This window comes from Plectrocnemia conspersa, unplaced genomic scaffold (assembly GCF_051122295.1).
Source record: "Plectrocnemia conspersa isolate PC_06_02 unplaced genomic scaffold, ASM5112229v1 ptg000011l, whole genome shotgun sequence".
NCBI classification, from domain to species: Eukaryota; Metazoa; Arthropoda; class Insecta; order Trichoptera; family Polycentropodidae; genus Plectrocnemia; species Plectrocnemia conspersa.
Window position 1 is genome coordinate 20183294 of NW_028277175.1, and position 27247 is coordinate 20210540.

The window sequence follows — 27247 nt, forward strand, 5'->3', positions numbered from 1 at the left end:
ATCTTTTAGGAATCACTGACCCATTGTGGCTGCAAAAAAAGAAACGCGAGGGAGGCCTATTGCAAAAAAAATCCAAAGAAAAATGGCAAAGGCGTGTGTGCTGCTATGAGAATGGGCGTCGAGATTATGAAACGTGACCGTCGAATGGTCTATCTGGATTCGCATTCTTGAAAGTTTTTTATACGCCGAAAATGCAGAATTATGGCCCATTACCAAATCGTCGAAGTTTGATAGTACATAATTCCGCCAATAAGCCATGGCTAATAAAATACGTGATCTCGACCCTTGAGCGCTCTAGATAACTGTAATCTATCAATTTACTAATATTTTTTAAATATTTATACGAACTGACTGGCAATGTTGGGTTTAATTGATCAATTAGTATATAATTATAAAAGTAGATTGAGCAATTATTCGCGTGCTCTTCTGGAGCCAATTTGCATGTAGTTAACAGCCAGAGTGCATTTAACTGCCATCACACATAGGAATAGTTTAATTATGCATATATCGTGGAAGTCATTATAAATACGAACACATTGATACAATTTATATTTTCTTTGTGAAGAAACAGAACTGAAACTGGATCAAATAATTATAAAATATAATTAAATAAATATTTGATAAACAAGACAATCTTGACAAGCAAGACTGGAGAATATACGAGATTTTTTAGAACGAATGAAATAATGGCATTTTATAAAACATGGAGCCGCAAGCGGCACAACACCGAGCATTTATAATCAAAATTCAATGAATATTCATATTCCATTTTAGTGTTGATCGTCATATCAAAACACAAACCTAAGATTTAGAGTGACTATTTTAAAGGTCAGAATTGTCGCCTTTTTATACGAAATTATACACTTTCGTGTCAAAAGCTTGACATTAAAAAACGAAAGTGGTTACGCAACGCCTTTATTATGTGCGTTCTAAATAGTCGGAACGCATAACAATCGCATGTGCTCGCCGACGGGAAAATTCGCTAGAAAATAAACGCGTGTAAGTAGAAGCACCATTGGAAGAAGAAGGGTAATCCGTTCCTCTCTAAAGTCCGGTTTTGCGGCCGAGACGCTTTTTTTGCACTACCAGACTTTCCCACGGGTCGCGGCGGATAACTCTTCTTCTGGTTTGTCCGCGGTCCGTCGAACGCTATTGCATAACCGACGTTTTAATCTACGGTTCAACTCTTCAAGAGCACGTGGGTTTGTAAAAAGAAAAAAATCAGCGCCCCGCTGTTAGTTTGTCCGGTTAAAAGTCCCTCGAGAGTCGGTCGTGGATCGAATCGTAGGAATTCGTGTTGGAATCGTCGCGTTGTGTAACTATTAGTTATAGAGGCGAACGGTGATTATTTATGTAAAAATGAACGTTTATCTTTTAAGAGTTGTTAATAGTACATTGAGTAAGATGCAAATTTGGAATATCAAATGCGGTTGTGTCTCTTTAATGCTGTGATGAACCAAGTTCAAATCCCGACCTCGTCGATTCTAGGACTGGATAACTATTTCAACGGTAGAAGTCTTCTTGATCAGGTTTTTCTGGTTTTCCCGATTGTGACCAGCGAATGCTGATTGCCATTGAAGTCCACTGGAAGCAATGTTATATTTAATTATGGTTTAAATATTAGCATTGAACATTGATACTATACAAAACTATAATTTTAGTGGGTATTATTTAAGTTATATATAATAATATACAGTACTGTGCAAAAGATTTGGACCACCTGATGCAGTAACATTATTTGAATAGTAGCATCACAACATCTCGGATTTTTATTACCAAACGATTTTTTCTTGTTGTCGAACAATCAACACAACTGTTTAAAACATAATAGGGGACATTTGGTTACTGTGATATTATTCAAATAATGTTACTGGATCAGGTGCTCTAAATCTTTTGCACAGTACTGTATACTATTATATATAACTTAAATCATTTTAGTAGATCAGGTGGACCAAAACTTTTGCACAGTACTGTATATATTACAATTTGAGTCTTTAAATTTGAAAATAGTCACATAGTAGAGAGATAATAACTCCTAGTGAGTGACAGCAGGCGTCCTGGCTAATTAGTTTCTCTTTTGGAAAGAAAACTTCTTAGAGAGCTTTCACATATAAAATATATACAAATCATACACAAAATCTCAACTGACTTTAACCAAAAAAAAGGCAATAAAATAAATGCCTAAAAATAATACATCACGGTCCAGTTCTGTATTCTTCATACATGCCTTCTTTTATATATAAATCATACAATATGCGACTTAATAATTTAGATATCAAAACCGAGAGTCGCACACATGTTTATCATAAAAGGTACATATAAACAAGGCCGTCAAAAGCTAGCCCATCTGTATCAACACTGCTCTTGCGGTCTTCAAAGTTTTGTATAATTGATATCCTTCTCGCGCGTGTGTGCCTTACGCACTAAAGGCGTAAAATTATCGAGTTTACAGTACATTTTTAACCACCACAAACACTAAGAATTGTAGTTGACGAGTATATGCGTGTACGAGATGTCTTCGTCACACTTCGTGTATCACGGTCACGACCGACACAGCATTTAGTAACAGGTAGGTATAGTAAATGATGATAGGCACACCTATTGAATGATCGCGTGTGTAAGGCTCTCCTTTATGTACACAAATAGACGTATTGCGTCGCCATTGAGAGACTTCGGCTTGCATCATCTGCATCCGATCAAATATGCAGATGAGATGGATGATCCAATGCTTTTCATTACTCAGAAGTGTACATATGTACTATACTAGCACAGTATTATCTATATATATAGGTATGAATATAGTCGATTAACTTAATAGAAATTTTAATCCGTATCTATCGATCATTAGATTATCGACTTCAATAAAAAAAGGCAATTTTATACAAAAATTAAGTTTAAACTAAGCCTAAACTAAGATTATTATAAATACTATAATACAATTTTTCAAAGTAACTCCTATCCCCAATGAGTGTCAGTACCCCTGCTTCAATTGACCGGCACAGATAACATTTTATATAGTTAATCTGTAGGACCCTGCTCAAAGCATTACAGCCAAACTAATCTCGCATATGAGAATATATAGTCCCCCCCCCCTCCATATAATTTTTTCGTTGTGCAAAAGGCGCTTCCCATCGATGAAGAAACATATGTAGTAGGTAATTTGACGTTCGAATACTAGAAATATATAATTACATACATATAAAACCGTTTCTTTATATATTTTTCATCGACTTCTTTGAGTAGCTTTGATAGGGGCGATCAATTAGAACCATAGCCATGGAGAAGCAACTGGATCGATGGGTGTTCGTGCAATCATAGCACAGGGTCAAAACCCAACGTGACTATAAGGTCAATCACGTCATACACAACCTGTCGTGTCGTGATTCCCAGACCACGCGAACATCCATTTTTGACAAATAGACCAAAAACAACGTATCGACTACCGCATTACACAGAAGTACATGGGCTGCTCAAACTCAATCAAGAGTGTATTTAAAGATTTTACTGTAGTATGGAAGCCTAATAATTAATGTAGCCAAAAGGGCAGCAATCTACAGCTACACATATTCTGGAAGGATTTAAAGTTTGAGTAACAAGAAAACAATGTATATTATTCTAATTCAGTATTTGGTCGAGTCCACTGACTTACGTTTGTAACATGCATAAACGGATGAAAAATTAAACGACCACATGCTGTCAGGTTTCTCGTTATCAGTTAAAACATATGTAGGTCGACGAGCGAAGGACGAACACATGTACGTCTTCGGCGATTAGCGATGGGCTGCCTCACCTGTCTAACTTCACACAAATATGTCGTTATTACAATTTCCAACGATCCATTATTTAATGATATATGTATATACAAGTACGAATTGTGTGAAGCGTATGTATTCATACTCATTTGTACGTTAGCGTTCACGCGAGACCGATTAATTAGATGTAATGAAGTGCTAGCTGGCTAGTCTGAAAGCGACAATTTCGCAAGTGACGTCATTCAATAAATTTCGAGCCTTACCCGAACTCCATCTAGTTGGATAACGTGTCACACACATTCCTGCAAGGACAGTATTATTTCGCTGGTAAAATTAGATTTTACATGCATAAGGTGTTTTATACTGGTAAATAAAAAAACAACCGGCAGATCCCAATAATTACGATTGTTAATTTTGAAAATAATAATGATTTCATTAACGTCGAATATTTAACATTTAACACACTTTAATAATAATGATTTCTTTTATGTCGATCATTTAACATTTAACACACATTTTATTGCAAATGAATTATAAACTAGATTCAAGAAACTACAAATCTAACTACCAATAATTTAAAAAATCGGAAGATTTGTTGTGCTCCACACAATATTTAAAATTAATATTTAATTTTACACAAAATTCAATATTTTTTTGCAAAAATAGCGCAAAATTGTAGTAACAACACTAAATTGATTTATAAAGGGTTAACTGACATTTTTGTCAAACATGAGTTTTGTTAATAGGTATTATATATCATGTTGTCCCACAAGTCTACGTTTTTAAGTTGCAGGTTAAATGAGCTACAAATTAAAACATGTAATACTTTTACTGTATTATATATTACCCGTCCTTTTCTATAATTATTCTCTACATATTAATCATTTTTTTATATCTGATTCGAAAAATATATTTTTTGGAGCAATAAATTCTTTAATGTCATCTTTTACATCCGTTTATGTAAAATATTTTTTTCCACCTAAATCTGTTTTATTTATTGGCATTTAGAGCAATGTCAGAAGAACACGGTGGATGAGATAGGAGTTCTCAAGAAAATTATTTATAATAAAAAGCTTTTTTTTATGGTCTAAGATTTTCATTAGACAATTTATAAGATACCCATATTCTACAAATTAACACCTTTCTTATTTTTTTTAAATGTCAGTGAACTGATGAAGTCGACATGTTGAGCTTTTGTGCTAGCTTATGTATCGTTAATCTAGGACCTGCTTTGATGGCAGCATTAATATCCTCACTAACAACCCCTAAGAAATTTCCGGAACGAAATTTTTAGAATCACATTTGACACTTTCTAACTTTAATGGCATCCTTGCCTCTTGCAATACAGATGTTTTAAACTGCTATTGTCGCATTATGATGAGTGGTTCTAAACATACGATGATTAGAGAATTTGCGGTTGATACATACATATGTACATATATTTGTATGTACTGAAAATACAATTCAAGAACATGTTTTTAAGTTTTGTGTGATATTACAAAAAAACAATTGCATTGCTCGAAAACGGCTAGAAGATGAACCAGCAAGCAAAGAACGTGTTAATTACACATACATAAAAAATAACACATGTATTTGTTTTTAACATAAAACCTTGCATTTCTCCAAAACAATTTGGAAATTACATTATATCTGATACCTACAAGTATTAACCACCAGACTTTTCAGATATAATTAATTATGTGTATTTTAATTTTGCAACTGCGGTCGGTCGGTTTTTTAAATAAAAATTCGAGGCTCTGTGTTACCAGTCTAGATCTTACGGACTACGCTATTTCGACCTGGTAACGTATTTTACAATTTTCAAGTGCAAATCGATTTTTAGTGACAGCTTGAGTGATATAGCATAACATAACAAGATCGAACTCATGAACCACTGCATCTAGATTTGGTGAAAATAATATTTATTTAAGACTTTCACTGAAATAGTTCCAAAGATTGTATGCACTGCGCGCTGCCAAATAAATGACAATATTGTGCAACGTTGCCAAAAGAGATGATCAAACTATGACTCGGCTGAAAACCGCGTTTTATATGTCGTGATATAACGAGAAAACATTATAGCAATAATTACGTCGGCGCTTTATTTAATCTATTACGTAAACAAATATGTGCATCCAATTCAAAAAATCCTAAACGTTTTTTTGTCAGAATCTCACGAGGTTCTTATAATAATAATGTACATCAGAATCATCACTATGACAAATAGTTTAGAACATGACACTGATAATTACAAAATCTTGACTGGCAGCTTACAAAACGTAATCTAATCGTATTAGTAACACAATCTAGTACCTGTATGGTTATCGTTGAACTACTTGCATGTGTTTTTTCAATTAATAAAACTCTTTCGATAACGTTTAGGTAAAATGAACCGTTTCAGAAGAGTATATATGCAAACACGTCGCCACTTAAATTAAGCTCATTGTTTAATCGTCGGGTATTTCGTGGAAAAAATATGGCATTCACAAACGAGATTCCGACAAGATTGTTACTACGGCACTCCTCGATTCGACTTTCGTCTCCACAATAGGAGAGCGGTTTCCGTTATTCGAAATATGTACGCTGTGCGTCACTTCATAATAGACGAACGGAAGAAATTGTTTATATGTCAAACGAAACCGATAGACAACGACGTAAAATTATAATCGACTCAAATGTATGGTCGCAATTTCAAGCGTTAAAAGTGAGATTTATTTGTTTTTAATCGAGTCGTTAAATCGAGCTGACGAATAATGCAATTAATTAAAACGAAGGGCATGGCCGCAAACTCGTGCGTTTAGATCGACATAATTACTTTTTTAAACGAACGTCAATTTTATGTTTTTATGTTTGCAAGTTTCGACGACACTGTTTTTATCTGATTTTGCACGATTTTTGACATTTGTGCAATAAACACGATGCACTTTAGTCACGTCACTGTTTATTCGCTAGGTTCGAAGGTGGAGCGCGTCGGTTGCGGCCGGTGCATAAGTTGTCAGCGATCAGCGGCCATTACCTGATGGAGAAGAAGAACGGCCGGCGGGGCGGGACGAAAGGTCTCGGAGGACGGAGCGGCCGCGGGACTGAGCCCTCGGCTACGCGTGAAGGGCGTTCGTCGGCCGCCGCCACTCAACTCGCGCACACGCACTACGACACAACCGCGCGCGGCCTCAGCACGAACATCACTGCCGCCGATTGGACGAGGTGTTGCCATTCCGAAAAATCGAATGCGATTTCAAAACGTAGCAAAATGAACGCTTAACTCCGCCGTACTAACGTTTATGAAATTTTCGATTATAATTTAAATTTTATTTATTTATTAAAAAATCTGACGGTTATTATTAATTTAACTTTCCCCAACATAATATTATGCCTATTTTATACAATATGTATACTAACATTTCATTCACATACATACATTTACACTTTTAGAGACTTCGATTTTTATTTAGCAACTGCACGTTATGTGTTTTATGGCAGTGGATTCAACAAAGGTAGATAGATGGGGTACTGTCGGTTAGACTCGGTTAAACCAGTACCTCTACACCTAAAATCTTCTATCTGATTTAAATTAATTTGATGTAATAAGCCTTTCAGTCAATCACAGATATTGACTCCATCATTTTAACCATATTTGTCAAAATTTGTAAGCATTATAATTTCTAGTTTGATTAAAATCGCTAGAGTTATTTTATTACAGCAATCGAATTTCATTATCAAAGCAACCGTGCGTATAGAAGATGAAATTATCGAGTTTCTACTTGAAGACAGCGTCGGTCCGAATATATTTAGCGCCAAGGGGTCTAAAAAAGATCATTTGAGGAGGACAAATTCTATTCTAAAAAAAACATCTCGGAATTTTTGTTTGAAGACAAATTACTGCGGAAGCCAAAAAAATGTCATTTCAAAAATTTTGTTCAAAGACTATTTCCGGAAATGTTTTGAGAAGAAGAAAAAAAGGTCTTTTTGGATTTTTTTCTTAAAGGAGAACCTTTGGGGACCTTAGTCCATAAACTTTTTACGCCGCGGTAAATATAAACAAATAGCGCCCCTTTGGGAGTAATTGGTGGTCCCTTTCGGAGCAACCACACGTCCAGTCCGCCCCTCGGACTGTCAGTTTTTATATAAAAATGCAATCAGTGACAGTAAAAACTAACTCAGTTTTTACTGTCACTGATTGCATTTTTTTCACTGGTGAAGTTTTTTTCATTTGCAGTCAGTTCTTTTCACTTGCATTTTTTTAAAGTAAAAATTAAACGATTGTAAAATATGAAATAAATCGCCGTTCAAATAAGCAAAAATCTGCCAAAGAATATTAAAAAAAAACGTTTCGGGCAAAATCAATACTTTTAGAAATATATAAAAAATAATGAAATGGATTAGGATAATTTAGATACAAAGGCAATTTTTTTACAGAAAAAAATATTAAAATTGTGATATTGTATAACAATTAATAATGCTGCAAAGTTCAGAATGTGCACCATCCCACGATTTTTCCAGCTCTTCGTAGCTATCGCTTCGTGGAGAAGTTGTATGGCTGACGTAAGAGAAGCGCTTTGCTCGCGATGGTCAATCACGACTTTCTAGGACAACTTACAGCATGCATCTAAAAGTTGTTAAGCATTTACGGACTGTCAACACCGACCCTTAGCAAATTCATTGAATATACTCCAAATAATAGAGCTATATTCAAAGATGCTACGGACTAACTTATTGTACAGGACAGGAACGACCTAAGTACATTAGTGACACGCGCTTCGCATAACGAAGTCGAGCATCCTCAACGCCCTATCGCAAGCAATGTGCATACTAAATCACCATCATTGCTTAAAAGTCACTCCATAGTTCTCGACGAAATCATTTTTTATTAAACTTTTTCGCTTAAACTATAAAGATCCGCCGGGCTAGAAGATCTAGAAAATAAAACAATATGACACATCTTAGGTCCATTTATAAAGACAGCGGATGCACATTTGCAAAAATACAGCGTATGCTATATATTCTGAATTATCAATGGCGAGAAAAAGCGGAGGAAAAGCACTGGACGTAAATTGATCGCTGTGGTATTCCAGGACAATCAGTTGCTTAGCTATAAGGGGGGCGAGGGGAGGGGGGCGCACTGGGCGGCACATACCCTAGCTACGCTACTGACTACAATAGCTCACATACTGACGATTGTCACACAAGCAATTCAAGAAAAAGCTGGCAAGACAGTTCGAGTAATCGAAGTTACTTAATTCCGGAAGACGATAAAAAAACTTTGTCGAATGCTTTTTGAAAATGGTTGTAGACGACGTTGACCTGGATTTTAGTAACGAAGGATACTACTTTAGAAAAACATAAAAAGACGAAAACCGTGCTACTGGTCCACTATAGCCTGCCTACAGTGATTGTAGGTTGTAGAGAATTATATCGAAAAATTTAGCAGGTGCCAAAGAAAAGTTTTTCAAAAAAAACCTTTTCGTATTATTATACAATTGTAACATTAAATAGGAACCCTGTTTCAATATATTTATAACAATTTAATTGGTTCAATACCAGTATAATTATGCAATTTCAAGGAAAAAGTGAAATCAAAAGAAACATCCTCTGACCTGTAAAAATCTTACTACACTGCCTTCGCCTGCACTATTTAAAGGATAGGTCTATAAAAACGTGTTTTTTTATAATTTGTATAATTAAACTAAACATTTATATCTGAAATAATCTTTATTTCACAAATGTAACATTGAAAAAGCTTTGAATATATACATAAGCTTCTGATAGTACATGTGTAGATATGAAGAACAAGTACTTATGTGAATGGATATAGATATGTAGTAATACAATATGTTTATACACAAAACAGTTTTGTAAAGAAAATTGAAAATTAAAAATATTTATAAAGTGCATAATTTAAAAATCACATACTTAAATAAATTTAAACAGTGGAAAAGTATAAAATTATATATATAGGAATATCATGAGTGTATAAAAAATAACATAAATATAATATGTGCCCCATCAACAAGATTAAACTGAAAAATAAACCAAACAGATAATAGATAAACACCCGTAAGTATTACAATAGTTATATATGTATAGCTTTGATAGATAATTAACAAAAAAGCATATCACTTTTATTAATTTATAATGAGCAAACAGATTAAATGTATACATACACATTAAATAGTAGTAGACAATATATATATAAATATATATTGCAAAACTTAAAGATCACAATTTAAACATTTAAAGGAATACATTCATCGTACTTATAAGTTATACATATACACTTGCCCGTGATAAACTTTAGATACCAAATAATTTTATTCATTGGTATAATATTTTAATTGCGAGAATGATTTAATATTTTATAGTCAACATATGTAGCTTGAATTGCAACGCAGTTAAATAATCATATTATCTTTACAAGTTCACAGCTTGAGATAAGAGTTCATAATTTATCTCCTTAAAGTATTGATTATATAAGAATATAGAATATTAAAAATATTACATATGATATAATATGAATAATTAACAACACTCCTGAATTATACAATAACAACGATATACATACATGTATATATTTTACAAATTTATGCCGTGATTAACTGTATTTTTCAATGCAACTGGTCTAATAAACAAGTTTGACCGTTAAAAAAGGCAAAAAACATCACATTCATCATACAATTTATAAGTCACTTGGAACTCACATCGCAAGTGACAACAGCAACTAAACTGCTTATATAATTAATATATTTAATAATAAAGGAAGCATACACATAGTTTACGCCTACTTTATATATTTCAACAGCATATCTTTATTACTTATTAAAGTATTTACTGAAAGATGACACGAAGTAAAGCAACTTAAAAATGGGCTATGTATAATAATAATTTGTTCATAATGGGATTATTTGATAAATTATACATTCAAAATCATACAACTCTCATCTAAATAGACATTGTATATAATATTAAATTCAGAATATCATCAACGATTGTGAAATTCGTTCCACAAAAATGTATAATACAATCTATATATTTATACATATAACATATTTTTAATCACAATTATACAAATCCTATTTCTAATAATTATTTTGTAAGATTAAACGAGTTATTATATCAGCCGTTTTTATTTAGTTTTTTCTTTAGTAACTTGTGTCAAAATAAAACCAAAAATAAAATTTTATTTTAGACTAGCACAATAAAAACAACAAATAATGTATCTTTTTAACAGAATATCTATAAAAGAAATACATTTGATTAAAAAAAATTTATACACAAATTTTGGTTCCTAATTTTCATAATCTATGAATACTATCTACAAAAACTGTACAACACAGACATATTCTTTACATTTTACAGCAATATTTTAACTTGAAAAAAAAAATTTTAGAAATCATGACTATTTTTGTTTTTAATAACTGTTAAAAAATTAGAAAATATAATATACATATTTATAGCTATCTGTATAATAATTTAATTAGTTGCAATGCTAAAAAAGGTTTATAGAAATTATTTATGAACACGTTAATCTGTATCTAGTTTGTGTATGATATAAAATAATATGCTTTTTTTTATGTACATAATGAAACTATTAAAATTAAGTAATTACTGGTAACCAAATAGAAAATGGCAAAAAATATATACGTATATAATTTTCATACAATACTACATAATTATACATAAATATACAACGAGAATAATGAAAAACTTTTACGTATTCCAAATTCTGTTTGCCTCAATTCATACTCTTCGCTTCTGCCACGTGAACCATACCCATAATAGCAAATGCTATAAGCTACGCTATGATAGATATATCAAAGGAAAGCAAAAAAAATCGTTAGATACGTCAGAAGCAAAAATAAAAATTGAGGGTAAAAAGAAACGGAGCACCAATTCTTATGGTAGCACCACTTTTGGATTGAGATATATGTATGTATAACGATACAATACGAGATAGCTAGCTAATTTTGTGCAGAATCACAGTGACACCTTTTGGCACCGTAACAGAGATTCTCGTAAAAGATCCCTATGTAAATTATCTGATCGATTTAATTCACTGTGATTCCGCCAATACTATCGTAGAGATAAAAAGAGAAATTGTATACAAGTCTTAAATGTCTAATACAAACCCCGATGAAATATTATGACTTGATTAAATAATAAAACTAATCGTATGCGGTGGCGTTTAACAAACTTTCGCCTCTTAGGTAGATACTAATTATTTTTGCTAATCGACCTCAAAGAGACTAATTCGCATTGATCTCTTGTTTCTAACCCTGTTTCATTGTTTAAATATAAGTCTTTAAGACACGTCTGCGATTCTATAAGGCGGGCGAAAGTCTGAGAAGCGCCGCCAATATCTAAGGTTTAAACCTATCCTGCCACTCCTTAATTAAAAAATAAAACTCACTATATGCAGTCGATAGAGTGATAATAATTATAAAAATAATTTCAATATGACGATATGTCCAAAAGTTACCATTAGAAAATCACAAATTAAAAAAAATATCAGGAAGGGTTTACAAAGACCAATAGAAAAACTCCTTATGATTATTAAAATCTTGGCATGGAAGAATTGCCTTAGGTTTCGAATAAAGTGGAAGGTGACTAGATTTCATAGCCGTGCCGAGCATTGTGTTGATATGTTACCCTGGGTAATACCGATCTTATTCGAAGATAGCTTACAAGAAGCCACCTTTTTTGTTGTCAGCGGGCGGGCAGCAAGAAGTACAATCGAGGCAGCATTGTTGCTATCTCTTATTGTGACGGCTCCAAACGCTTCCAGCTCCGCGAACTTCAACACCAGATGCTTGCTCCTAGAATGAGACATATGTATTATAAATACATACCACTACTCAAAAAGCTACTTAAAAATCTATAAATAATATATTTTAACCTGTAAGACACGAACTGTATCTAGCAAAGTTGATTTTTCATCTAGCAATGAAGCGACTTGATCTTGAGCGCTTAATAAGAGAGCTTTTAATATGTCGATTTCTTCTTTTGATCTATAAAGTTTAACATATATAAATAAATCTATTATATAAAATACTAAATTCATTATATCAAAAAGTAACCTTCTAAGTGAATCATTTTCAAGGGCCAAACGCTCTAAAGCATTAAGCCTACGCCTCAACATGTCGTTCTCTTGCATCAAGTCAGTGTTTTGCCGTATCACAGCGTTCGTATCTATTTTGAAGTCACTCTTTGACAGCTCTGACGCTGAAGGCTTCATAGCGGAGGCGGTCGGCGTTATATGGATTATTCCATCGCTGTTACGTTGTAAGTTAATTCCACCGACGCGAAGCTGCAGCGGTACTGCGCCAGGGGAACTTATACTACTTGCAGGACGGTCTTCGTTCAGTCTTAGTGATATGTCTTCCAATAACACCTCTAACGGCATCAGAGGTATTATAACTTCGTCTTCGATCAGATCCGACAAACCCAGCGCCGTACTCATGTTCAAAGTCAAGTTTAAATTGCGAAGGGACGCTTTAAGATGACCGGAGAAGCTTCCCATGACAGATTCCTATATGTATTGTTTTGATTTTTAGCATAAAATAATATTGTATGTCAATATATGTCGATAATTTGAATACCAATGTCACTTTATCGTCAATCTCGTAAGGAATGTATATCGGTGTGTGCAAATAGTGATCTAAAGACGCATGTATTTTTGTCCTCAGATCTTCGTCACTCTTATCTTCAAAGTTGTGGTCCGACCATCCCCTCGAACGAGTGGAGAATTTATTCTGGAATGTCAATATATGAAAATATAATCATAATAACGTTGCAAAATCAAGTTGATAGTTAAGCATAAAAAATAACTACATGCTCTATAAATTTAATAATGTTAACAATAATCTTCTTTTTATTTTTATTTCTACTGCTCTAAATGTTAAAAAGCTTTCATAGTGGAAAATTGCAAAAAAAAATTACACACATGTGCGATTATTATTTTTTATGAATACGACACATAAGCGGATAAAGCTCGGTCAACACTATATAACAAAACATGTTATATAATTAAATACAGTTTGGAGAGCTTTCATAAAAATAAAATTTGTTATATGGCATTGTTTTGTTATAGTGTAGAAGCAGCTTTAAATTGCTTAAAAATATTGATATTTTTAAAGAAATATATACCTTTTAAAAACATAAAAATATTTTGTTTTAATTATTCATATTTACACATTACCAACAGAAAGCCATATAATTGGCTTTAGTTGAAATAATGTGGATGACGGGAAGCCAATTTATTGGCATTTGTTCGTTTTAACCACTTCATGCATTTGAACGATATAAACTCGCGCAAGGCACATACGCCCATTTGTGCCAACCCGAGTGAGGCTTGCGTGATTCGTCTGCATTACATAAGATAAATAATACATTTCCTTACTTTTTATTTTTATTATTATAGTTACTTTTATTTTTTAGTATTATATTATATTAAGTTTTGTTTTTAATTTATTTTTTAAATAAAACAAAATTTGTTATTATTTTGTATTAGGGCAAGTTTCTTATGCATTTTTGATTACTTTTGTGGTTTATTTTGATGTATTTTTATTTTTAAATTATGTAAAAACTTTATGTTTTCGGTCACATTTATGTTAAAAAAACTCATGCATTAAGTATTATTTTTTTTTATAAAACTTAATTTGAAATAATCGGAGGTATTTGAAGATGTCCTTTAATCGATAGTAGCCATGGATCCTGTCGGTAATGTGTAAATATTATACATTCAAAATAAAGCAAAAATACAATTTAAATTAAAAAATAACAGAAGGGGAAGAAAAAATATTTATATATTATTCCTGTTTCGAAAATAGTATAAGTCCAAAGGTTATATTTTATAAATATTTTTATTAATTCTTAATTACTATTATATTGATTATTAATAAAAAAAGGACGCAAAATATTGTTATCAATATATAAAACATCCGCCTATTACTGGACATGATTTGACTGTACGAAAAGCGAAATTACCTTTGGACATTTTATTTTATTTTTTAGCTCAAAACCAATATTATAAAAAAATAACATATAAGTAAATGTATAAATAATTAAATAAATAAATAATGTTTTATTTTTAACTCTTTAGTTGCCGAAATTCGATATATTGGCTTTTGCTATTATGGCGAGAATTGCTTAATTCATCGAAGAAGGGATCAGATACATGTTTAATGGGCTATAAGGTATTTGCTTCATAGTAAAACATGTAATATATCGATATTTAGATAAACATCGCAAAAGACTCGACTCGACAATCAAAGGTTTAAAATAAAACATTTATCATAAAATAATAAAATTAAGGAAAATATATATTATTTGTTATTATTTTAGCTCCAAGCTAATTGTGTGTTTTGAAAAATAAATATAGCTTTTATCGTTGTGTACCATATTTCTTATAAATCAGTATTATTTTTAAAACCTATCGGCTTCACGCTATTCATATATCATACCTATTTAATGAAATAACAATATACCTTTAGCTGTCACTCAATAATATATGTTATTATTGGAAAACTGAACTATAAATGAAAAGTTATCGCTGATTCTTAGGCATACTATTGCCTATAAAAAAATTCTTATTACAATTAATCAAAAATTATGTATCATTGATTGACTGGTCTTTATGCACCGTATTGTCTTATTGTTAAAATATTAGGTAATCTTTTAATCTAATTACCTTATTATGTCTTAAAATTCTTCAACATGTTTAAAGGATTTAAACTTGGTAAAGAAAAAATGGTCATGACCAAAAGGATTAAAATAACAATCATGCTTGTATACTTATAATAAAAATCCAATCGGTGCTTTAAAATCTCACACGCGAATGTGTACATGATGATTGAAATCAACAATCATATATTGTATTATTAACCAAGGTTGAGAATGTCGATTGTGCACATCTGCATCCACATCCAATAAATTAAAAAATGTGCATTATATAAATATCAACAATACATTGCAGTAATCATTATTGATGCAATATATGTTAACATTCAATAAAAGCTTAAGGAAACATGCGATTAAAATTATAAAAAAATAATTACATTTACCAGCGGTCATATATGTATGTCTGAAACATATATTAAAAGCCATTCACAGTGAGTTTATCTACCATCTAGGTGTCACAAAACCGCTATACACAGATGTAATCTAAGTTGATCAGTTCTTATTTTATTTATTTATATATGTATTATTATTGAAGGCGGAATCTTATGCTCTATGTATTAGGCTCGCCACATTTCTATATAGATATCTTCTAAAAAGATTGCTATTGTTTTGTTAAATACCTTTGTTTGAACCTTTTTGGCAGATAGTGGAGCGGTACAGCAGTGCCACATACAGACAGACAAGGAAAAAGAGAGAATAGAATAGTTAGAAGGGCATTCCACTTTTTTTACACAGACAAGAAAATCGGGACGCATGCTAATGAAAAACAATAAATATAAAATATATAACTAATGCTAAATGATACTTTTGCATTCACGCTTCCGTAAGATCACAACCAGTACAATACACACAAATATGTACAAGAATGATTATGGTTTTGGAAGTAAAATCAAAAATATCATACACACGACAAGTAACAAAAGATGATAATGATCATAGACTTGATTTGTGCTCCACGGTTAAAAATATATCAACACACCTGTAGTTCATCCCAAGGTATTGAAGAGCACTCTTCTGCGTTGATGTCGCTGACATTTACTAGCACGCGCGAGTAAAAGCCACGCGATATTTGCAATAATTCAACGTGTTTCATTCTAAAGGTTGACATCGAAACCTAAAACGAATTTCGGGTTGAATATAGTCTCAATTCATAGTTCAATGTATAGTTTTTAACTAGCATACCAAATCTCGCCGACGACACGAACTTGCCAAAGAACGTTCACTGGGCGACGAAGATCTCTCTACAACTTCCGCTGCTACTTCAATGTTATCTGCATTACGATCATGGGAATCGTCCCATAGTCTAAAAACATTCAAGTATTTCATATAAAATAATGACGCATCTGGGAGATCAGAATTAGTATTAACCCTTCGGTTGCCAAAGATTAATGGGCTGTTGGGTATTTACTTCAGGGACAAATATTTTTTTTAAAACAAATTCATTTTAAATTTGTAATACGAATATAGTTAGATAGTAATTTCAAAACTAAAGGCAACTAAAGGGTTAATAAAAGAAAAACCTAAATCTGCATATAATGCATTAAAAATATATATTGTATTTAATATTTTCTTGGCTCAATTTACTTACTGATTTAAAAAAATTATATATAACATACTTTCATAAAATACAACATTATTCACAATCGGGCGGATTTTTAGATAAACCTTTTAGCAGTTTATGAATATTTAGGATTAATACTTTTAAATTGAAATATGTATTATGAATGACTTATACTTTTTTTGGGTAATAAATGTAAAGAACTTTCAGTTGATTTACATTACAATTTACAACAGGTACGATACTAGAAGGGTTTATGTATTTTAATGTAATTTTTATAAATATAAGAGCAAAAAATGGATCAATTAGAAAAATTATGCCTACTTCAAACCCGCATCTGTATCTTGATCGCCAGCCAATTTAACCATAACGTATCTCTCACTATCCGAACTAGCGATTGATAACGAATCCCACTGATCGGCAATGGATGGAGCATTTCCAGGAGACGGCGAAGTCCCATACGAAGTATTAGGAATCTGATCGTTTGGTTTGAGAGCTCCTTCCAATTGCATTTTATTTTTCAATGAAGTAAAACCACGTTGCAGAAATGCACCAATGTCTTTCTCTGAAATTGTTAACAAAAAATATACCATTTCTTTTATATTAAAAAATGCATAAGCTAAAGATTGAAACACACCACCGAAGATCATTTTAGACGTGCCTTCTTTATTAGACATATCGTGCGATTCAATTCGATCTGATTGCGTCCAATCTGGACCTTGAGAAGTGCATTGTACAATAGGCGTTGATGCATCTGTGACGTTTTGCGATGTCCTCTCTTCTTTAACCTGACCCATTAAGTTTCCGTATGTGACGGACATTTGTGAAGACGTGAGCGTTACGTGTTTTTCGATTGAGCTTTGAGATAGAATATTAGAACCGTTCCCTTGTGGTTGATTACATAATGTGCCAGAACCTATCCACAATTTATATTATAAAATATATACAAGCTATACAGAAACATAGCAAGCAAAATCATACCTGTGTTTTGTTGTAAATCTAATAAACTGGACGAATCTGGTAGAACACTGTCTAAATCACGAGACGATTCTTTTCCAGGACAACAAGATGGAAGAACTAGAGTTATTTCAACTTGCGGTACAATACAACCGACGACCATACTCCTGATTTATATATTAAATATATTAATGATTTGTTTTAATTTATAACATATTAGACTTAAAGCATTAAATACTTTGCTGCCACTGAAGGACCAGAAACTCGTGCAGAATCCAATGCCAAAAAAGCGGCCAACTCCGTCAATCGTTCAGCCAAACGCAGCACAAGTAAATATTGATAATGATTCAGCTGAATAGAAACTAATTGAGAACAATGAGCTATAATTTGCATATCGGCCTCTCCGTTTATCTTTAATTCTAAAAAAAATATATTCGTAATTCAGAAAATACATACTATAATACAATATAAACATTATAATAAAGACCTCTCTCCAACTGAGACTTTGGTTCTTTGAAATCATTATTGGACATATTCCGACTAAAGCGATTCTGCGACGACAACTTCTTATGATTGTTGATCATTTGGCAGTTGGTTTTGGGCACTTCTTCGTCCATGTTTAAATAAACCCAAAGAGTGAACGGTACTGCGTCCAAAAACGGTGTCGGTTTATAAGGACTCGCTCTCGCTCCGCAAAACTCAGCCCATACTGGTTCTAATTTGACGCACCAGATCTTACGAGGGTTACCCCATAATGCACGAGTACGATGAGCTTCTTTACCGGAGCAGTTCGATGACCTATCTTCAGCTGTTGAGTATATTGATATTATAGTATAACTCTTATTCAAATTTCACCATTCATGATGAATATTTCACCTGAAGCGTGTTCTAACATAATATCAGTACAACAATGTTCTTGAAGCAACGGGGAAGCTGCAAATGAAGCCAAACATGCCGCCAGTTCTCCGACACTACCAGCAGCACCATGACTGTTGGTAATACTAGCTCTTGAAACTTGCGCTTGTAAAGATCTCGGTCTATCTTTCTGTCCCGGATGTTCTTTACCACCGTCTACGATAACCTACGTATATGAAAACGTTTTAATAATTGCTCTGAAATATTTAATCATTTAAAATATATACCCGAGGCATGATTGCTTCTACGTTGATGTCGACATAAGCCAAATCAGTATCTCCTTCTAAATTTGCTGCTTGTGTTGCTTTAATGCAACTGAGTAAATTCAAGACAAAAGAGTTGCACCATAAGCAACTGGGTAGATCGAATGTTATCTTTATCGGATTTACTTGAACGTATAGTTTTGGAGAAGGAACTGAAATAAAAAAACTGTTAATATACTCTAATCATTTTAAGTAATGTAAATGATGCTATTAACCTGGAAACTGTATATCGCCAGGATAGTAAAAGTTGACAAACTCAACATGAAGAGCGCGAACTTCATCTGGAAGCGTGAATCGTTCACGATCACCACTTATGAATGATTTTGGAGTGTCTCTCCTCTCTCCAGTAGTAACCTAAAAGAAAAGATACATTTAAAATCATCTGAATATATTTCGGTGTACTGTTAGGCATTGCACAATGTCTGTTATTTTCAATCATAATTTGAAATATATACATATATTTTTAACACTAGAATCACGGCACCCGTCAAATTAACATTTTTCCAATTTGCTTTGCAAATTTTACAAAACAAGACTATTTATAATTGAACAATGAAAAATATATTGACTCTATTTTTATTTATGAATATTTTTTATTTTTAAAAATCTGGTCACTGAATACCTATATATACTGACGCTATTTGTGAAAATATGAAAAATATGCTTTCTGAACCAAAATCGGAAAGTATCCGATTTTGGTTCAGAAAGCATGCAAAAGTAATACTCTTATCTGGTGGATTGATTTTCATCAAGGAAAGAGTCCAAACACAACATCGCTCCAGAAATTGATAATAATCTAAGCTTGTCAACAAAACAATTGGCTAATATTAGCAAAGGTTTAAAAAATATTAGTTGCACTTTAGGACCCCGAAGAGCCTTGCCACCCTTTTTAGAATATCTTACCCTCACTTTCCGACTTAAATGTATTTTTAACCCTAGGAATATGTTTAATTTACTGCAGCAGAAAAATTATACTATCGAGATAAATAATACATACCTTATATAGCGTAAAATCTTCTAGACGTAATATAAGACAAGAAGTCATCAACTTTGTTAGTTGATTTAAGATGTGCGTCCTTGCCGGAGAGCTTCCGACGCCAGCCGAAGTTGTATTGGTCGGAGGTGGTGATTTTGGAGGTGTCATATTTGATGCACTCTCTGTGAAGCCACCGTTATCGTCAGAAACGGACGTTTTCTATAAGTAAATAAAGATTATATGTAAGTCATTGAACAATATATAATATAATATACTGAAAGCTTACATGTGTTTTAGTATCGAGAAGAGTTAATAAGCTTCCACGAAAGGACGTCAGAGCTTGACGAAGCCATTGACTATGCGGTGCGGATGATTCTCTATACATTTTAAATTAATTAGCATAAAATTCTAGTGACTAGAATCAAAGTAAATTAACCAATATACTAACCTATATCCTGGCCATCTATTTCGATCTGCAGATGCCAAATGATATGGGTAATAATCAAATTGAATTTTTTGTAGTGTGACTTGCAAAGCTGCGCCCGTCGCCAGCGACGGATGTGATGATCTTCCCACTATTAATTTTGTTAATATTAAAGTTCATATAAATATAATATGTAAAAAATGAATAAATATGATACTTACAACCAGGATCGTCGCACAAATGTAAATCGATCTTTTGAGATACGAAATGATATGACGTTTCGGTTACGTCATGATGAGCGAAAATGCGCGTCAGGGAGTCATCGGTGCGACTCTTTGAAGTCGGGCCGCTTGCAGTTCGGCCTTGCGATTGAGAAACTTGTGCTAAGTACTCAGGTAAGGTCTGTAGATGATAAAAATAATTAATCAGTGCAAAACAATAGATCTATATGAGTATTTTTGTGGATATACTTCGAGCTTTCTTTGAGCCTTGTCTCGTGTGACTTGTGAAGAAGCGTTTCGCTCTAGGGTGGCGAGGGAATCGGCGAACGCTAGAGCGGCACCTAATTGTCGATCCGTGAGGACCCATAATGCCTCTTCTAAAATAAGTACTAAACGAGATCCAACAACGAAGCAATCTAAAAAGATTTATAAATTAATTTAGTTGAATCAAATTAAAAACTGAAGGAGTCTAAATTTATATATTTTTCATATGAAATGAAGTCGTAAAATATCTTGAAATATTTTCAGTCTTATGGAATCTTCTGAGTTGTTCAATAAGTTTGTGTGGTTTTTTGTAAATGCTTTATTAGTCTGTTTTTAGTGTCATATATCATTTTGTCGATTACTATATAAAAAAAAATTATGACTTTATCTTTTCCCTTGAACAGAGATCAAAGCGTCTTTTTTTACATACACATGAATATCGTAAAATGGATTTATTTTTATGTGACAAAGTCATAAATTACATTATAAATTTAATTTGAACCACAATAACTGTTGTAACACGCAGACGATTGAAGTCTAAGATACTATTCAATTTCTCTGTAAATATTTTTTTAAATTGAAATAAAATATTCCACAAATAGAAAACCAATACAAGTCAAAACTTTTAACTATTGAAATTTTTATTATTATTCTATTTAATTAAAAATTATCATATTTTTCCTTTTTACTTTGCGTTTCGCGAAATTATCACAAAATTTCCGGTTATCAAACAGCAGGCGGTGAAATTTTTGCATAATATAAAGTTTTGTTGCAACGGAATGGTATAAAAACAAACAACCGATGTGTTATTAAGAAAAAGTGAATATTTTCGAAAATTTTACAATAATCACTCTTTCTTGATATATTATACTTACTGTATATGAAGCAATCTGTTTATCAGCATTATTAATCTTTAATCTAGTCTTTTTATCAGCATTATTAATTAATTTTGTTGAATTGTGATAACAATAACACAAAAACATACAAAAATCGTCACTCACTTTTTAAATAAAACTATAATTTATAGTGTTTTTGAGTATCTATAATAAAATTTTAATACCTGAGAGTCGTTTTTTAATTGTGATACGACACTGCGCTTGGTTAGTGAGTAATCTTAACGGAGGTAGCCCACCATCTTCTCGAACTGCACGAGCTTCAATTCGAGCCGATTGCCACGATATTTCCTATTATGAGACATAAAAATTATTAAATAGTATACAACTTACGACTTGAATAACCATAAATATAAAACCTTAAAGATCAAAATCTGATCCATTAGTGGATGCTTCAAACGCGTCAGTCTGAGATCTCCTCGTTGCCATTGTGGAGTCTTCGATTCTACCAATATCCTTGACATCTGTTGTTGAAGTAATGATTATTAATTAAATAAATCAAAAAACTATATATTCCGTGTTATATTTTACCTGAACAGTTGCTACAAACACAGGTGTCGTGAATTGAATTCTAACAGTGTCGACCTTGATGCTAATTCCGTCTATCACTTTTTGAATGAAGCTATATCTAGTCGGCGGAATAGAGGGAGAAGTGACGGGATTGGACGAATCTAAACCTCCCCGTAGTTCCGAACACGTTTCCACAATAATTTGCACATCTTCTAGATTCTACATGTACGGATGGATTAAATTATTGTATACATGTATCGAAAAATATATTTTAACACGAAATGAAACTCACTAGCTCGATCGGCATATTTTTGAGTTTGGTCCAATGGACATGGAACGTTGCACGACCGCATGTCGCAGACGCTAATCGTATCCATGGCGGTAGTTCTAAGAGCTCCGTCAAAACACCTTCATCTAGCTGTAACGACGACAAAGATCCCTGTCCACGCAAGGCACTGACATTTATTTGCTCGGGCGAAAGATTCTTCGTAAATCTGCAATATATCGCAAGAAATTCGTCAACGACATACGCATATTGCAAATTATTTTTTGTGCAATTTTCATTTATAACATTCGATCGAAGCAATTGTGCGTAAAAACAGTAGAAAGACGCTCGATATGTCCGATTGCGGTTATCAATTAACCTTTTGAACCGAGCCCAAATTATCGATAAAACTATGTACACTGTCAAGTGTATATGTTACATGTCAAAGTAATATAGTACAATACCTCGAAAGGTGCTTTAGTATCTGATTCTTTATGATTGTGACCATCTTATATGGTTGAATATATTTGGCTGGCCTAATATATTCAACGTTTTGTGCTTAAAAAGTAAAAGAATCAGCCGACGTGCCACCGATTGAGCCCCATCTTAAACGTCACTCGCCAAACCCATGACTCACGGTGCATAGACGATTTTTATTATGCTTTGGCCAAAAGTAATCTAATTATCATTTTTTTATATTCAATTGCATAAAATCAATGTCATTTAAAATATTTATTTCAATATTAAAAACATGGATGAAATGGAAAAATCTTTGTCATCATGGATCGATGACTAACATCAAAAAGATGTCCCTTTGAGTATTTCAATTATTCAAGCAAAAGCTCTTAGTTTGCACAAAGATTGGAAGGATAGATTAAAAAATATTTTAACATGGTTTTTCAAGCAAGTAACGGTTGGTTTTACAATTTTAAAATGAGGTATTCTTTTAATTATAATATTAAATTTACTGGAGAATCGGCTGATGCGGATAAAGATGCTGTAAAAGAATTTATTTCCTAATTATCCAAAATTATTGAAGATGGAGAATATTCCTCTAGCCAAATATTTAATGTAGATGAAACAAGTTTATTTTGGAAAACTCTTTAACAATGAAAAATATGAACGAAGCCTTCACGCATCTTGACAAATTTTTAAATATTATGGAATATTGTGATCCCAATGGAGAACGTATATCTCAAGTACGTAGGGCGATCAATAAAGACATAGCATGTTATAAAATATTATATGAAGAAAAGAAAAAGAATAGTGGAAAACAGTTAACTCTTGATAACTTTTCAAAAGAAACACCTGCAAACACAACTTAAACATGTCTCTTAAACGCCTCTTAAACATAATATTTACATGATAAATAAATATTTTAAACTACACACAATTTCAAATTTTTTTACTTCCCTCTACTTTCGAACATTCAACATTTACACACATTTTCAGTAACCAATTATGAGCGAAAGTCAAGGGCCGCCTGTGTATACTATTAAATAAATAATACTGCAGCAGCCCAATATGTGTCAAATTGGCACTATTTACCATCCATATGCCAAAAATGTAAATATTAAATATAAAAAAATATATATCTGCAGTGGCTAGCATGTGTCTCATTACAAACCCGTCATCACAAAATTTCTGTATTTTTTTTATAACTTATTTAGAGCTCCACTCTTTGAATAAGACGCATCTCCTAATATATGCTTTACGCCACCTAGATTTAAAATTATTTTTGTATTTTTTTTTACAAAATGACACGAGGAGACTTCATACACATTTACTAATTAACTAAATAATAATAAAGTTTGTTTATGTGACACACATTATCAAATTCGTTTGTTAATATGAAGAATTCTGTCTAATAGTAATAATTTCATTAGTGACTTTGTTTTAGCACTCAGATTTTTTTAAGTTTTGGGGTGTAATTATAAGTACAGTGTAAAAATGATGATATTATTTTGTAATGTTTTGTTAATAGACTGCATTTTTTATAAATGAATTGCCGTAAATGTATTATCTGTGCAACACTCAAAACTGATGATATATTAGGCCATCAAGTATGAAATTTGTAGAAAAAAAAACAAAGTTTGTTAATTTTATATACAGGGAATAGTCTTATTTATCAAAGTATGCAACTCATATTGTCAATACACTTTTACCATTTCAGCGTTAGCTTGTTCAGTTATCGATTGCCTGATTATCGAGAAACAATTAAATATTAGAAAATCTGTTTTAAAGCACTAGTTTTGGCATTATACGTTGTGAAGTATGCGGTCTAGTGGTGTCATAATGGAGCTCACTTGCGCCAGACCACCAAACACTCACCATCAGTTTCTTTTGATTTAGGCTGTGTTTTGGTGTTTTTTAAATAAATAAATTACACGATTTTTTAAATAAATTTGCACAATTTTCAAGCGTTGTTCTGTCATAAATCAGCCGTCCGCTGTAAAATTGGCTGTCATTAAATGAATTCAAAAAACAAATCTCTAAAACAACACATTTTATATATTATATATTCGGTATAATAATTCGTCGGGTCCAACCGTTTTATGATATGCTCGGAATGTGCCGAAATCAATAAATACTTGAATACAAGTACGCGTGTTTTGAATTCAGACCTACTAACTAGTTCATGTATCCCGATACTCAACAAGAGGTTTAAATTATACGCTGTTCTAAAATGTCTTATGAAACTCAATTTGACAGTTGCGAAATGTCCATTTTCTGATCAAACGCATACATAATCTAAACGAATTAATCTAATGGAAGTTCAATAAATATAATTAGGCTTAGAACTTTATTTACGCTGGTTTGGGTTTGAACAGCAAATGCACATTTCGAAACTTTTTCTGTGAAGTTATATTTGCAATACATAGTATTAATATAATTTTACTAAATTAGATTAAAATGTATCAAATAATTGATTTATAATTTAACAAGTCAATATCAGTGAATCTGTACTTACTGTACTCATTGCGCGGATGATCCGGTACACGTACGTTGAAACATTTTGAATCTATCAGTTACATAACGTGAATTTAACAAGTTGTGTTTATACAACTACAATAAGTGTAGTTTCACACGTGCTGGATGGATTTGCCTAGCACCAGGCCGGCGCCGTGTAGTGGGGGTGGTGTTGTATGGGCAGCGTCGGGCCGGCGCCGGATGGATTCGTCCGGCACGTCTGAAATGGTCAGTACTAGCCCATACAACACCACATTAGTACTAACACGATAAATTATTACAAAAATATCTCACGTGAACATAATAATAAATTAATTACCTCTATTTTGTATTTGAACTATTGTAATTTCGGCTGCTTGTAAACATGATAATGGCTAAAACCAGAAACATGTAATTTATAGTTTATAGCTTGTAGAACACTCAATTATTTTTGAATTAAATATTTAAAACAAAATCCTATATTTATTTTAGTTGTGCAATTTAAATTGAATGGACAATAAAATCTGAGTTAAGACCTCTGCGTTTGAGCGACGCGAAGTCGGCTTCAGTTGCACGTCAGACGTCAGATGTTCGCCGTTCGCGGAGCGGTGCACATGAAGGTGACGGCTCGTGTGGTGATGAAGCGCTGAAATGGTCGTGCGGTGGCTAGTGTGGTGGGCGGCGCTATGCGCTCACTCGCGCGCGCTCGATTCTCCGCCTGCACCTCCGCCCCTCGTGCACTCGGCGCCCCCTTCGACCAGTGCGTACCAAGCGCCCCAAGCGCCTGCTCCAACACCCTCCGGGCTGACGGTGCCGGCGCAGACGTCGATAACGAAGGCGCCTTACAAAGCGCCCTACTCGCTCATGGGCGACGCCGGACTCCACTCCAGGGAATCCAGTAAGTGACCTCTGACCTCTTGCATGGGATTTCTTTTATATTTCAATTTTAAATCAACTTTTTAAAATGGCGGCTGTTGTATAATTTTATTTTGTTTTTCCTCCACCGAAATCGGTGTTACCAGATTGAAAAAATACGAGCCGCCATTTTTTAAATTTGACAGGAGCAAAATGACAGTCCATCGCTCCCATTTTTTAAAATACTATCACGTTCGAGCGAACGGTACATATAACGGTATTTGTTATTGCGTTTAATGTGCATGGCCCAAGCATAAACAAACATATTATTTTAATATTTAATGTTATTGAGTTATAAGGTCGCCAGTTTATTTTTTTTATTAGCTTGAATAATAATTTACATTTATTTCCTGATAGTTTAAATGTTAACCTGTAGTTGAAAATGTTATTAGAGCATAATTGGCACGATCTCGATCAACTGGTAAATCCCAAGATAAAATCTGATTCCCTTTTCAAAATACCCACCGTTTTGAAACTCGTGAGTGGGCATGAAGTGTAAAGAATAATTCAATATAATAATATATATTTTATATATATTTAAAAATGCTACGATATGTACGAGATTGAATGACATATGAGAAATCAAATGAAAATCATTAAAAAGTACGTACGAGTATAAAAGCGTAAAAACGAAATAAATATGTTTTATTTTTTTTTCTCTAATGTGACCTTTGCGGCTGTTTTTCCTTAACTATTTTTTTCTATATCTGCT

General features: G+C 32.8%; 3 protein-coding genes and 1 long non-coding RNA gene across 11 annotated transcripts in view; 2 read left to right on the forward strand and 2 right to left on the reverse strand.

The window, feature by feature from the left end:
* The window catches only part of Synd (protein kinase C and casein kinase substrate in neurons protein Synd), a 76828-nt gene extending 69889 nt beyond the window's left edge, over positions 1 to 6939 (reverse strand). For all 7 annotated transcript variants that reach the window (XM_088196646.1, XM_088196644.1, XM_088196645.1 and 4 more), the window contains exon 1: positions 6769 to 6939. The gene's annotated coding sequence lies outside the window, so the exon portion shown is untranslated. The remainder of the gene's footprint in view (positions 1 to 6768) is intronic.
* On the forward strand, positions 1784 to 6939 carry LOC148229882 (uncharacterized). The gene is made up of 2 exons (XR_015811275.1): positions 1784 to 1900; positions 1969 to 6939. It is a non-coding gene; the product is annotated as an uncharacterized LOC148229882 (long non-coding RNA).
* Positions 6940 to 11967: 5028 nt separating this feature from the next.
* Positions 11968 to 23306, reverse strand: LOC148229883 (bridge-like lipid transfer protein family member 3B). The gene is made up of 24 exons (XM_088196652.1): positions 23136 to 23306; positions 22699 to 22900; positions 22428 to 22625; positions 22256 to 22360; positions 22064 to 22187; positions 20989 to 21155; positions 20740 to 20920; positions 20543 to 20669; positions 20381 to 20471; positions 20116 to 20313; positions 19334 to 19472; positions 19083 to 19270; positions 18817 to 19021; positions 18428 to 18748; positions 18179 to 18359; positions 17965 to 18107; positions 17621 to 17899; positions 17308 to 17548; positions 16608 to 16728; positions 16405 to 16539; positions 13346 to 13498; positions 12824 to 13275; positions 12643 to 12754; positions 11968 to 12562 (listed from the first exon to the last, which is right to left on the reverse strand). The coding sequence occupies exons 1-24, from the start codon at positions 23177 to 23179 to the stop codon at positions 12497 to 12499; spliced, it is 4173 nt and encodes a 1390-aa protein (XP_088052778.1). The 5' UTR covers positions 23180 to 23306; the 3' UTR covers positions 11968 to 12496.
* Positions 23307 to 26198: 2892 nt separating this feature from the next.
* The window catches only part of Stim (stromal interaction molecule), a 41083-nt gene continuing 40034 nt past the window's right edge, over positions 26199 to 27247 (forward strand). For both annotated transcript variants that reach the window (XM_088196653.1, XM_088196654.1), the window contains exon 1: positions 26199 to 26518. In XM_088196653.1, the coding sequence (XP_088052779.1) occupies positions 26272 to 26518 (247 nt within the window). In that variant the 5' untranslated portion in view covers positions 26199 to 26271. The remainder of the gene's footprint in view (positions 26519 to 27247) is intronic.

Coding starts and splice junctions, on each gene's coding strand:
- LOC148229883 (XM_088196652.1), bottom strand. CDS start 23,179: ATGGTCACAATCATAAAGAATCAGATACTAAAGCACCTTTCGAG. Junction 18,360..18,427: donor AAAGTCTCAGTTGGAGAGAG/GTCTTTATTATA, acceptor TATTTTTTTTAG/AATTAAAGATAAACGGAGAG. Junction 13,499..16,404: donor TACCTTGGGATGAACTACAG/GTGTGTTGATAT, acceptor TTGACATTCCAG/AATAAATTCTCCACTCGTTC.